The sequence below is a fragment of the Sprattus sprattus genome (genome assembly GCF_963457725.1).
Source record: "Sprattus sprattus genome assembly, chromosome: 8".
Taxonomy (NCBI): Eukaryota; Metazoa; Chordata; class Actinopteri; order Clupeiformes; family Clupeidae; genus Sprattus; species Sprattus sprattus.
The window spans coordinates 30,257,162-30,270,870 of NC_137927.1; the positions used below are offsets into that span (position 1 = coordinate 30,257,162).

The 13,709-nt window shown below is 44.0% G+C and overlaps 3 protein-coding genes across 3 annotated transcripts; 1 reads left to right on the plus strand and 2 right to left on the minus strand.

The window, feature by feature from the left end:
* Positions 1-729: 729 nt before the first annotated feature.
* Positions 730-2,808, minus strand: LOC308369085 (uncharacterized protein). The gene is made up of 3 exons (XM_080843423.1): positions 2,631-2,808; positions 2,213-2,288; positions 730-2,016 (listed from the first exon to the last, which is right to left on the minus strand). Exons 1-3 carry the CDS (start codon positions 2,729-2,731, stop codon positions 889-891), a joined length of 1,305 nt encoding a protein of 434 aa, XP_080699549.1. The 5' UTR covers positions 2,732-2,808; the 3' UTR covers positions 730-888.
* Positions 2,809-4,192: 1,384 nt separating this feature from the next.
* On the plus strand, positions 4,193-9,495 carry cops6 (COP9 signalosome subunit 6). Its single transcript, XM_080844075.1, has 10 exons — positions 4,193-4,238; positions 4,835-4,960; positions 5,279-5,410; positions 5,796-5,884; positions 6,332-6,394; positions 6,569-6,616; positions 7,056-7,170; positions 7,463-7,555; positions 8,406-8,506; positions 8,905-9,495. The coding sequence occupies exons 1-10, from the start codon at positions 4,196-4,198 to the stop codon at positions 9,043-9,045; spliced, it is 951 nt and encodes a 316-aa protein (XP_080700201.1). The 5' UTR covers positions 4,193-4,195; the 3' UTR covers positions 9,046-9,495.
* A 1,131-nt stretch (positions 9,496-10,626) lies between these two features.
* On the minus strand, positions 10,627-12,620 carry and4 (actinodin4; the record flags this gene model as incomplete). Its single annotated transcript, XM_080843568.1, has 3 exons — positions 10,627-11,313; positions 11,694-11,854; positions 12,566-12,620. The coding sequence occupies 3 exons, from the start codon at positions 12,618-12,620 to the stop codon at positions 10,627-10,629; spliced, it is 903 nt and encodes a 300-aa protein (XP_080699694.1).
* Between the last annotated feature and the right edge of the window lie 1,089 nt (positions 12,621-13,709).

Below are 13,709 nucleotides of genomic sequence, written 5' to 3' on the forward strand. Positions count from 1 at the left end.
TGCAGTACTAAGAGAATCCGACTACACTTACACTAGGCTACGTGATTATGTGAAGGCAGATGCTATTGACCTGGGTCATGTTGATCCGTTGATGTTGCTGCCACAAGGAATTTTGGGATGGCATTGTCTCCTTTCCTTATGTAAAGAATTCTCAAGTATACCCAATGCTAAAGGAGATAAGAAAGGAAGCACCTTTTCTTAGCATTTAGAGAATTCAAACAGTTCTCATTATGGCTGCTCTCTCTAGGTCATTTCAGGATGAAACCATCCTAAATTTCCCTCTGGATTAATAAAGTATCCATCTAACTATTTATCTAAGCAAAAGAGCCTATTTGACAGCAGCTATGGAGTGTGTTTAGGAAATGACAGTGGGATGAAGACAAACACAGGTACTTGGAGTCGTAAATGGTATGTGGAAGTGATGCTACCACCTGCACCACAGCCAGCCCCCACTCATTGCATTTACCTGCAGTGCTGTGCAGCAAGACATTAAAGTCATGCCTGTGTTTCGTGCCAAAACTAGGAGAGATGGAATTAAAAGGGACTTTAAAAAGGTAGTAACTTGCAGTATTGGCCAGTCACAGAGCTCAATGTCAAGGTTTGACACCAAGGGGGTTAAATACCCACGTGGACAATAACATCCATTATCTAAGGGCTATAAACCACATAAAGTAAATGCGATGTTATAACTGAATAATTTACATTACAGAAAGCAGCCTGGACACATCATCAATGGTCAACCCTGTGAAATTTCACAGTTAACTTCTCAGAAATGCTTTAATTCTCAGCATGACATCAGAAAGACTGAGCATCCTGTCCTTCATACAGAGGCGTGTGTACTTTGATAGTCATGACACATAAATGTAAAACTTCTACTCCAGCTACAAACTAGTCGTCTCGCAGTGTCACTTTGCAGCCGGTGAACACAAGTGTGCACTGGGGCAAAAGCTTGGCCAGGGCGCGGCGTATAGAAGGCACCGGGTCCGACTCGTCAAACGGTGCTCCTGGTTCCGCGACAGGTTCTTGTCCTTCACCCTCTTCCCCGCCTTCAACTCCACCTCCACCTCCACCACCACGACCTTCAACATCTGCCTCCCTCTCTGGCCCCCTCTCCTCCTCCTCCGCCTCAACCCCAACCAACTCCCCAGCCTCCCTGTCCGGCTGTCGTTGGTGCACCTGGAAGTCCACCTCATCGAACTCCAGCTGTCTTAGGCCGCGCAGGATGCGGCAGCCGCGCAGCACCTGCATCTCGCTGAGAGGGCAACTGCGCAGCCGCAGCCTGTGCAGGTCGCGCAGGCGTCGCAGGCAAAGGAGCCCCGGCCCCACCTCGCGGCCCCCGAGGCTGACCTCCTCCAGTCCGGGCCAGCCCACCCCGAGGCCCAGGGACGCCATCTGCATCTGGGAGCCAGGCCGGCCGAAGTTGCCCATCTCCAGGTGTCGTAGTCTGGAGAGGCCGCCAACGGGGCTCTTGACGACAAACTCCTTGGGCGCGCAGTTACGCACACCTGCTGCGGTAATGCGGATGACATCACGCAGCTCCAGTTGAGTCAGTTTCTCCCAGGAGCTCAGGCTCTGCAGATGCTGGTCTGTGAAAGATGGCACGTTGTCCAGGACCAGAGTATCAATGGCGATGCCTAACACAGCAGAGGCTTGCCCTTTGCTCGGCTTGCTCTTACCTCCCTCGGCTGAGTTGAGGCTGGCCGACGCTGCGGTTTCTCCCTCTTCCCCGCTGTCTGGGGGAGACTGGGAGAAAAACCCAGGGGGCAGCTCACATGCATGCAGCTTAAGCACCTGTAGCGTCCGGGGCAGGAGGGAGCAGCTCCGCAAGCCCCTGAGGTCCGCATTTGACAGGGACAGTCGGCGCAGACGAGGACACTTAGAGGCCAGAGCCTGTAGCCAGGACTCCGATAATAACTTCCCTGCCCTCGCAGAGAGCAGCAGGCCTCGCAGACGCAAGCAGCGCAGGCCACAGCCCAGGTATTGACGCAGCAGAATCCACAGGAAGTGCAACGTGATCTTGGAAACAATAGGAAGGGGGGGGGGGGGATAAAAGGTGGGACAGTTACAGACAACATATAATTCTTCTTTTACAGCCCCAATATTTTGTATTCTTATATCAAAAGTATGATGTAAGAAAATATCTAAATGTCACTGGAAAGATGAGGTTAGGGCTGAGTGATGCAACTCAATGAGACAATAGGTGTTAGCATACCCCTTTCCAGGTGGTGAGATCAACAGCACGCCACAATCTTTGGTCTTTCACTAAACGTCTCCATCTTTTACACACCCTGCGTACAAAACAACAATACAAATAAACCTCAGCAGGAGATATTAATAATATAACACATCAGCCTCCGTCCAACAGGAAGCGGAACAATGACACGAAAAAACTAAACAGAGGAAATATGAAACAAGTAAACGATACTCTACAAACAGAGTGGATTGAATTTAAACACGAAATATTGTTCCTGAAACAAGAATCTTTTGTAAAATCACAAAAACTAAATCGTTAGAACGCCACCGAGCTTGCATCATGCACGCATACTGATACAGTTTCATCGTAAAACAAGCACAAGGAGACCTCTGGAGAAAATACATTGTGGTCAACTGTTCTTATAACCATTATTTACCTGCCAGCGCGCACCAGCTCTTTAATGTTTAAATAGGATAAAATGTCAATTAAAATATTTTCAGGAAAGTAGTCCAATGTACAAGTTTTAATGTCAGCCATTTTGTAAACAATATGGCGAAGGAACCACCATTGACTCGTGAACAATGATTACACGGTCATATTATGTAGACGGACCAATTTTGTACCCGTGAGATTTTAAGTTAAAAGTTTCTAAGAGACCGTATTATACTTCTTAGACCTATAATAAACGTCTATGCAGTGAACACGAAATAAATTAAGTTGTCCAATCCTAGAATGGGACGCTCGATACTGGCGCTATGACGAGCTTCCGATGCGCAGATATTTCGACACTGCTCTAAAATGTAGTTCAAAACGCCCATGTCACGTGACCATGGCTAAGCGACGCTTTGGTGCGTTCATATGTTGATCATATATCAGCATACACATTACTTTTGTCTTTTTGTGAGAGGAGGGAGATTTTATCACAATTCTCTGACTTATTGGCTGGAGCGATGTGCTGTATATGGCAAAATACCGGTATGCCAGCAACAAGTGTCTCATGTGATAGATTTCTTTTGCATGTGACTTGTGAGAAAATTTGTTAGAAAATAAGTCTCAAAAGCTGAATAAATATATATTTGAATGAAACTTCGACACACGTGGTGGTACAGTGGTTAACATTGATGGCAAACAAAGGTGTTGATCCATGTTTCAATTCCCCGTTCGGTGCAGCATGCCTTGGTTTGCTGTTTTAGAGAAAAAACGTCTGCTATACGAAAAATAATTGAATGAATAACCACTTTTGCATAAAACAAATGCGAGACGTTGCTCCTTAATTTACCCTTATTGATCTTCATTTTCTATAAGATACATTAACTCACACTTCAATCCTCCGTAGATAAATCATGTCCCACAAAGCAAGCACATTAAAAAGGGCCTCACTTCATTGGCTACAATGTAGGCCTACAATCAAACCCACTTAACCCATCTGGTTATTTATCCAAAGAAACATCATCCTAAATGTCATGCCCTTCACATGAAACTGAAATACCAGGCAACTGAAATGACCCCTCTGGTGTTAATAAAGATAACAGAAAAAATGCATAAACACACTGTTCATTACAGTCCCAAATTAGCTGCTTCGGACAATCTGGAAGCTTTTATTTCTTTGCTTGATGTGTAGGGATTTTCCAAAATATGTATTGGTCATATGCATTGGTAGCTTGGTATAACCACCCAGGATAATAAATAGTTTCGAATTTGTAAACGCTTGTCTGAGTTGTTGTTCCACAAGATGTAACTATAGCAAAAGTGGCCAATAGGTGTCACCGTTTTTAAACCTCGTGACAATTGTGTTTAAGTGTTTCACAAAGCTTTGCTTTGCTTCCCACTGTTTATTGGATTGTTTTCCGGCTTCGCGTCGTATAGTTCGTTGCCTCCGCTTCACTCAATATTTTCGTATTCCTTATCCCACTGCACCCAGCAGATGGCAGCAGATGGCATACAACTATTCTTTAGTCTACACAAAACCATGCGCGCTTGCGCAGGTGTCAGTCAGACAAGATGGCGACTAGCAATGGTGGTGGAATGGAAGTGGATGGGGCAGGTAACTATATTTACATTTAAGAGTCAAATAGTTCCTTCAACGAGACAAATATTAAATCCATGGTTAATTAGGAATCAATTTAATTCAGAGTAATGTTGTTACCTCTTGGAATAATCACTTATAGGTACTTGCTTAGTTGTTTCATAAACGTTGTTCAATGCCATGACTAGCTACCTAGCTAGCTAGCTGCATTAAACCGATTGAATGGCTAACGGTAGTTTGACACTGTCATAGCGTCTTTTTTTGTGGTTTATTGTATGTCACATAGTTCACTACACCTCTGTTTTGGGCTAATCTTGATTACAGTAGTTTGCCGCCTCTGTTATATCTCTCCCCAACTGCACCGACATTATTAGTTGTCATCAATGACAACAACAAGCTAGTCATCACCATACTGTCAACAAAAACTCAATCACAGATATTACAGTTTCTCTGTATTGTACGAAAGTTGTATCACTTGAGGACGATGACTAAAAGGTTAGGTGACATGTACATGCTACGCTACTTGTTGGCATTCCTCTTCAGCAAGGACAGAACATTGGATAAACTTGTTGCGTTCACTGTGCAAACGTTTGCTAAATGATGCCTTCTCACAGCAAGCCCCAGCGTCATGGCTTCTGGGGTAACGGGGAGTGTGTCTGTGGCCCTACATCCGCTAGTCATCCTCAACATCTCAGATCACTGGATACGCATTCGCTCGCAGGAGGGACGTCCAATGCAGGGTAAGTGGACATCATGGTCAGTCTGTGTGCACAGGCCTCCCACCACAGTCACTGACAAATGGGCTTATGTGTTGAGCTGTGTACTGCAAAGTGAAGACCAAGGTAGTGAGAACATATTTGTCTATTATGTCAAAAATATTATACAGTGAAAAAAATGACTGAGTGGGAATGTGTGAAATATTGGTGCATTACAGACTAATGGAAAGTAAATCAATAGAAAGTCAGTCATATAAAGTGGTATGCCTGCTGTTTTGTGTATATTTATGTCTTTGTAGAAGTAGCATAATTTGATGGTTGATTGTGTATTTCCCTGTTCAGTGATTGGTGCTCTGATTGGGAAGCAAGAGGGTAGAAACATTGAGGTGATGAACTCCTTTGAGCTTCTGTCCGCTACAGTGGATGACCGAGTACACATTGACAAAGAGTACTACTATACTAAAGAAGAACAATGTGAGTATATGTGTGTGTGTTTGTTAAGACACTGAACCCCCAAACCCTCCTGATGCACAGGTTGGCAACTTAGATAGTAACCTCTGCCATTGGTGTTTGAATGGGTAAATGTCTGAGGCATTACTGTGTAAAGCGCTTTGAGAGCTCTCTGAGAAGAAGAGCACTATATAAATACAGTCCATTTTCCATGGTTTGTCTTTGTGTCTGTCTGTCTGTCTATGTGTGTACTATATGCATATGACTTTACCCATGTCAAGGCACGTCATCTTGCAAACAAGACGTTAATGTAAACATCATTTTCATGTCAGTCCTTGTGTCCAAGATTGGTTCTAGTTTGGTTCTAAGATGGGTTCTAAAATGTCTCGCACTGCCTTTGTGTCATTAGTTAAACAGGTTTTTAAGGAAATGGAGTTTCTAGGCTGGTATACAACGGGCGGTCCCTGTGACCAATCAGATATCCACATTCACAAGCAGGTGAGTGGTGCAGCAACAGATCAAGGGATTCGATGGGGTTCGGGCGTGCACAGATGTCCAGAAACAGACTATACTATGCTGTATTATATTATACCTGCATGGATGTTGTTGTGGAAGTGTTATTTATTTGGGATCAGATTAGAAGAAAACTGATGAATAAAGAGAACAAAGATGCCTACTAACGTACAAAAACATCACACTGTTTAGATTAAGCTAAATGAAAGTGTCACAAGTAGGGTAACAGAATGCATCAACTTTAGATAGCCAAGAGTTAATAAAGAACAGCTGAAGCAAACCCTCCTTTCATCTCAATTACTTGACGTTAGCATATGTCCATGGAATTGATTATACCTCAGAATATTTTCATACAGCTTTAGTTTCAGAAATGTGACTCCTGCTCCTTGGCTTTGTTTATTTTTCATTCTTTCATTGATTTATTGTGTGCAGATTTGCGAGATCATTGAGAGTCCCCTTTTCCTCAAGCTTAACCCCATGACAAAGCACACGGATGTGAGTAGAACTGAGGAGGATTGCATCTAAATGAAAAATGTGTACATGGATGGTTTGTTTTGTATATCTTTAAGGAACAGTGTGGAAAAATGATAAATGATGTCAGTGAAGTCTGATGATGTGAAGAAACCAGAATCACCCTTCATGTCCTCTTGTTTGCTCTCTCTCTCAAAGCTCCCTGTCAATGTCTTCGAGTCGGTTATTGATATCATCAATGGAGAGGTAAGCTGCACTTTAAGAGTCCTTTATATAATCATTTTGATAAGGTAGTAGATCAGTTTTTTTTTGTATCAGAGTTTTTAGCCCAGCCAGCATATTAAAGATTAAAAGATCTCCCAGAATGTCAGACACTAATTACCCTTCACCGTTGCCAAGGCTGATGTCTTCATAAAGTGTTCTCTCTCTCTCTCGCGCTCTCTCTTTCTCTCTTTCTTTCTTTCTCTCACTCTCTCTTTCTTTCTCTCACTCTCTCTTTCTTTCTTTCTTTCTTTCTTTCTTTCTCTTTCTCTCTCTCTCTCTCTTTCTTTCTGTTTCTCTCTCTTTTTTTCTCTCTCTCTCTCTCTCTTTCTTTCTTTCTCCTTTCTTTCTTTCTCTCTCTCTCTTTCTCTCTGTCTTTCTCTCTCTCTCTTTCTCTCTCTCTCTCTCTCTCTCTCCCCCCCAGGCCACCATGCTGTTTGCAGAGCTGGGCTACACTCTGGCCACAGAGGAGGCTGAGCGGATAGGCGTTGACCACGTGGCCCGCATGACTGCTACCGGCACAGGGGAGAACTCCACCGGTAACCACGGCAACCCAGCCCAAAAAAACATTAGCTGCTAAGTCGGCATGTCCTCAGTGCATGCCATAGTTTGTTTGATGCTGTGTCCCCTCAAAAAAACAGAAGAAGAAATAAACATTTAACATACTGCTTTTACATGTACTCGGGTAACCTAGAATAAATGACATGGTTGTAGACGAACAATCCTTTTATTGGATTGACATGCGATTCAGCCTCTGCCTTCTCCAAAGCACCAGCAGCTGTCAGCCGTAAGTCATTTTTGTGTGTATGTGTGTGTGTGTGTGTGTTTCAGTGGCAGAGCACCTCATCGCCCAACACAGTGCCATTAAGATGCTCCACAGTCGGGTGAAGGTGATCCTGGAGTACGTCAAAGCAGTGGAAGCAGGTGAGGCCTGTGCACTGTGCTTTGGGGGAAGTGTGGAGAGGTCACACTGATTTGGGCCACGTTGTTAAAGTCAAACTTCCTTATGGCCCAGTTTGATGACCAGCTGTTAGCTGCTACATTTTCACTTAGTGCTGAAGGGGAGAGAAATGAGGATTAGGAAACTGTGTATCTCCATGTCATACATTTAATCACGCCGATGTAAGTAAGGGATAATGTATAGAACGCAGGTCATTGTCGGGAAAATAAGCCCCGACAGGGCGAACAGCACCCCGACGCGAAGCGGAGGGGTGTTGCTTCACCGTGAAGGGGCTTATTTTCCCGACAATGACCGGCGTTCTATACATTATCCCGCTTATTATACGGCTAAAACTAAAACAATTACTTAACACAGTGTGTCTTTTTACAATGTATTTGTTTTTGTTACTATACGTAGTGTTAAAAAGCAGAGAAATAGTTCGCCAAAGACGTTGAACTTCAAAGACAGTTGAACATTCTTTAGAACACAGCTGCTCAACCGTCCGCTGAAACTCCCTTGATAAGTTACCGTACTACTTGCGGAGTGCTACGAAAGATGTGAATCAGAGGCAAAAAGGCCACTTTCCTTGACAGCGGTCATTAACTGCATAGCAACGGTCAGTTATCGGAAAATAGTTGACCGCAGAACGTTGGGAAGCCCCATTCAAGTGAATGGAGCATTCTACAGCATTAAGAAGAGCCGTGTAATAATCGTGTGTATTTCATGTCAGTGTAGTAATTTACTGCAAACTGTTGCTTTGCTTTGCTTTGAAGGCAACCTCATTTCTGTAGTAATGAACTACTTTTCTTTTCTGTGTGGGGTGTCCCTGCCCAGGTGAGGTGCCCTTCAACCATGAGATTCTCCGTGAGGCTAACGCTCTGTGCCACCGGCTGCCCGTGCTCAGCACGCTCAAGTTCAAGACCGACTTCTACGATGTGAGTATCAGCCCCATCGGATGTGTCCTCTCAAGTACATGTTTAAAAATACACTGCAAAGATTTTAGGCAGTTGTGGAAAAAAGGTCTTCAAAACAAAGGGAGATTTTGCTTCTAGCCTTGGTCTGTTTTCCCGTTCGTCCCAGTGTAGTCTTCTCTGAGTTTATAGCTCATTGTGTATTGTGTGTGTGTGTGTGTTATGTAATTTTGCTTGTGTGTGTGTGTCTGGTGTCATTTTGCTGGTGGGTAGTTGTGTGTGTCTGTGTATTGCGCGCGTGTGTGTGTGTATTATGTGTGTGTGTATTATGTGTGTGTGTGTGTGTTATGTAATTTTGCTGGTGGATAGTTGTGTGTGTCCGTGCGTCTCCCGCTGACTCTCCCTGCTTTGCTCTGCTACAGCAATGTAACGACGTGGGTCTGATGGCCTACCTGGGCACCATCACAAAGACCTGCAACAGCATGAACCAGTTCATCAATAAATTCAACGTCCTCTATGACCGCCAGGGCATCGGCCGAAGAATGAGGGGGCTGTTCTTTTGAAGAAGGAAAAAAACTGAAAAGGAAACCATTAAAAGCCCAAGGATGGGATGCCTTTGACTATAGGAGAGAGAGGATTCAGAAGAGGCAGCATGCTCTCCAGATCCTCATTTGCTCGCTGGTGTCCTCACACTTACACAGTTATTTAAAGAAAAACAAAAACTAAAAAATCCTTGATTTAGTTGTCACAGTTAGGGGATGATTTAAAGCAGCCAAGTACAGCTAAAGACTGGGTGACTAGCTGTACCAAACGCAACATAGGCAGGTCAATTGTAAACGTAATTGCGCACACAAACACACTCATCTTTTTAGGTGTTGGAGTGTGCAAATTGGTATCTGGTACACTTGAACTTACGCAAAACTTCCATTGTACTCTTTGGCTTTCTTTCTGTTGTTATTGCTGAATTTATTCTTGTTTGTTCTTGAGAGAAAAATAAATGTCTACTGATTTTGGCTGTGTGTTTGTGTCTTTTCCATCATCAAATGTTTCTGAAGTTATAGTACAACCATTTATAATAGTTAGATAAAAGAGTTCATTCATATAAGGATTGGTTGTTGTTGATATCTGTTAGGATTGATGCTCATTTTGGATGGTTTAGTAAAGTGTGCCGATATACACACACTATGTATTTAACTTTTCTATATGCTCATAGCTCATGGTACTTAATAACACAGGTATGATCTAACACTCATATAGCACAGGAACTGACAACTAGCAGACCCCTCTTGTTCGATCGAGAGGGACAAGACCCGTAACCATGGGAACCTGCTCATAAACCTCACCTGTTGCCATGTCAGCGCCTCAGCATTCTACAAGCCCGTAGGTGAGAATGTGTTTGCAATTACCGGTTCCTTTGAAGTCATTTAAGGCCTGTTACAAGGTAATGTGCCCTGTTTTCTTTGCAAGGCAGGGGGGCAAATAATTACGAGCTTCTGTTGGAAAATAGGAGATGGGTAGCCCTATTAAGGTGGTACAAGTCAGCTCTTAGTTGGGCATTAAATGCAAAGGTGGCAGAACTTGAGTGAAATCCACGCCCAGGCTACCGTTATTGTTCTGGTTAGTGTCTGGTTCTTTTATTCCCATGTGGCAGTAAATTGAAAACCTCTGAGACTTTAGTATGACCTCACCGCTCCTTAATCACCTCCTCAGGCTTGGAGCTTTCCTTTCCCCCCATAACTGAGCCAACAGTATATTTAAAGGGGGAAGGAAATGGCAGTTGCTCAAATAAAAACGTGGAAATTGTAAATTTGTCATGTTGTCACAAACACAGAAAAAGAGAAAATTATTTCAATGTTTATTTGTTTCCTCAGAATACCTGTCATAAAATCAGTGGTGGTTGACTAAGACACAATGCATTTACAGCACAAAGCATACACCTGGCCTAACAAAGCCCGATAACTGCACTTAAATCTCGAAAGAACTTGTGTGATTCCTTCCCCTTAGCACTATCTGCGATCTGTATGTGGCGTCTTCTTTTGGAGCTCAGTGTGTATAGCTCTTTGATGCTTTCAGTATTATTCCCTTACACTATTTGAGGTGATCCCCCTGTTCCTCCTCTGCCTGTGGGTCTGTGCCAGCCGGCTCTACTCGCTGTCTGCGCTTGGGTAGGCGTGGAGGTAGGGATCGTACAGCTCGTGCTGGTAGGGGTAGCGGTAGGGGTACGGGTACGGGTAAGCCTGTTTTTTGACAACGGGCGCGGGTGGCGGTGGCTCCTCTACCACAGGCTCCTCCTCTTCCTCCTCAGGGGGAGGTGGAGGCAGCATTACTTTGCCTTTGCTGTGCCGTGGCGGGTGGTCGATCAAACAGTCGGGATCCCAGTAAGGGTCGCAGTCGTACTCCATGCCCTTGTAGCGGATGGGCACCGGAGGCGGGAGTGGCTCCGACTTCTTGGGAGGGGGGGGAGGAGGAAGGGGTGGCAAGGTGGGAGGAGGTACTTTGTGGAGCTTGCAGGACGAGTAGTAGCGAGGGTCACAAAGCACTGGAACCGACCCGGTTGGCAGGTAGACGATGTGGGGCTTGCACAGGGGGTCCCTGGCATTGCACAGGTGGATCACATCAGCCTGTGAGAGGGGAGGTGGGGGGGGAGGTACGTGCCCCTTTTGGGGGGGTGGGGGAACGTGCCCCTTTATGGGGGCTGGCGGTGGAACGTGCCCCTTTATGGGGGCTGGAAGCCCTAACTTGTTCTGGTAGTGGGAGGCGTTGGGGCCGTGGACCTGCTCCAGGTGACGCATCTGCTGGTAGAGCATCCTGAGCCTGTCAATCTCATAGAGCTGGGGTTGCCCACGGAGACGGGGAGCGTTGCCAAGGGAACGGGATGGTGATGAAACAACAGGAAGAGTTCAGTGGACATGGCGGGTGGGGGAGAGAGATGAGACAACACAGAACAGAAAAAAATACATTAATAACAAATACTAATGTATCTGTAGAAACTTTGTTAGACATATTATTAGACAGTTCAGTATGTCCACCTGAGAGTTTTCTAACACATCAAGAGAAAGTAAAGCCTCATGTTTTCTGCACCACATTACATAGTATAACTTAAGTCTTGCAGAATTCCCATAGGCTTCGATACCCATTATTCCTGTGTCATTTTAACCCACTAGAGCAGTTCAGCACAACCCCCTCAGACCCGGTCCGGTCCGTGGCTCACCCCCTCTGTGTGTCCGATGCTGGTGTAGTAGCGATAGTAGGCCTGGAAGTCTGGAGAGGATCGGTACCAGCGGTGGTCCACGTTCCTCTTGGGTCGGGAGTGGGAGAGGAAGCCATTGGCCTTCTCTGAGTCAATGCTCAGTGCACTGCCGGGCAGGGTCTCTGCAATGCAGAGTGGGAAATGCATTCATTTTAAAAATGTAGGGATGTAAGGATATTTAGGAAAAGGAGTTCTATTGAGGAGGAATACTGCACTTCTGATTTCATGGAAATGGGATTCTTTGACAAAATGGTCTGTCAAAGGGTGACAAAGAATTTGTCTAACTAGTGTCCTACAGTCAGTTGTGACATTAAGTCATTTAATGGCATTGAGGCTCAATGGTTCTGTCCTACAAGAATACTAAGATTATTTAGATAATTTTTGGTTTTGTTCAGCCAACTGTATTGAGGGATCACCAGGAACAGTTTCTTTACTGTAATACCAATTAGTTTCTTCAGTACTACATACAATCTCTGAAAACTATTATTCTAGCAGACTGTAAAAGATTCATGATCAATATTTAAATTCAAAGATAAAGCGGGTTGTATGTGAGAAACTGGACTATACTCCTAAAGCAGTCCCTCCCAAAATGTTGCAAAAAAAGCACATACACCAGACATCATATTACCTAGACACAGACCAAAGGAAGACAAAAACTGAAATTACCCTCTTGTCTAATAATGTTCATCATAGACTTGGCATCAATCCATCCTATAATAAAAAGTACAAACAGAAATGAATTAGTTCTCTATTTCCAAATATAGTATCGAATAATTTGTAATAGAGTATATTCTCCTCGAATTCCTGCATGTAAGAATTAGGATTTGGCCAACCTGGCAGCGCTGTGAAACAGCATGCGATCCCCGCAAGCCACAGTAGGGACGTCATTGTAGCCACCTGCAAGTTTGGAGCTGGTTATAGCAGGTAACATTTGCCAAGTCAGGAGCAAAAGTCTTTTGTACTTTTAATATGCCAGATAAATGAGACATTCGTGTATGCACGAAACACTTTATGTGGTAGAAGCCGTGCTAGAAATGGACATAGAAAATAATTGACATGACCTTGATTATTGCCAATTCAAATTGACCGTCACACAAATTAGAAAATGAAGGTCTGGCAGAATTGCATCAACGTTTGAACAATACAGAAAATATAAAAATACAAATAAAAAAACGACAGTCATCAATTTTATCCAAACGTAACATTTTGAAGAGTCTGTTTTAAACTTAAAAATGAGCAAAATAGGAAACTTTACATTACATTTATTCTGCAGAATAAACAAGTAAACAACTCACCTGTGTGTGCGATGCGCGGTCCCTTCGCATTTACTGGCAAACTCAATGTACTCTTATACATCCAGTCTGATGTAAATCATCCAACACGAGGAGATGTGGAAGAGACTTGGCCAATAGGCTCCAGGTAAATCCCAGACCTGCCTCTACTGCCCTCCTCGTCATACGGAACCCATACAGACGCCTCTGGTACCAATTAGGCCTATGAGCCTATGCGCAGCAGAGATAAAGCGTTAACACACCAAAATGGGAAAGGGTAGTGAAATATAATGAATATAATAGGCAACCTGCACACAAGCACGTACAATTAAAAGTATCATACATTCTCTCTGCTTTGGGAACTACATTGCATTTATCCCGGGATTTGTCAAATGTATCCTCCAGAAATGTATAACACTTGCATCTAATGCATAGGAAGTCTGAGCAGCATTTCTACCCACTGTCCCATTACCTTATAAAGAAAATACACAATTTCTGTAGGTCAAGTGGATGCATCATCATGACAGACAGCATATAACCGACATGGAGCGCCATTGACAGAGACTGGACTTTTAGATCATGCAGTTTGTGTCAAACAGGCATGAAGCCCACATAGAAGTCGGGCTTAGCATGAGGTTACTGTCAAAACAATTGTTGTAAAAACATCCATCTTCATCCGGTGGACAAGTCAAGAAGTGCCAAATAT

Excerpts from the sequence above, each read along its gene's own strand:
- cops6 (XM_080844075.1), top strand. The coding sequence starts at position 4,196 with ATGGCGACTAGCAATGGTGGTGGAATGGAAGTGGATGGGGCAG. Across the intron at positions 4,239-4,834 it reads AATGGAAGTGGATGGGGCAG|CAAGCCCCAGCGTCATGGCT; the intron begins GTAACTATATTT and ends GCCTTCTCACAG. Across the intron at positions 5,411-5,795 it reads CTATACTAAAGAAGAACAAT|TTAAACAGGTTTTTAAGGAA; the intron begins GTGAGTATATGT and ends TTGTGTCATTAG.
- LOC308369085 (XM_080843423.1), bottom strand. The coding sequence starts at position 2,731 with ATGGCTGACATTAAAACTTGTACATTGGACTACTTTCCTGAAAATATT. Across the intron at positions 2,289-2,630 it reads GAGCTGGTGCGCGCTGGCAG|GGTGTGTAAAAGATGGAGAC; the intron begins GTAAATAATGGT and ends TTTTGTACGCAG. Across the intron at positions 2,017-2,212 it reads ATCTCACCACCTGGAAAGGG|ATCACGTTGCACTTCCTGTG; the intron begins GTATGCTAACAC and ends ATTGTTTCCAAG.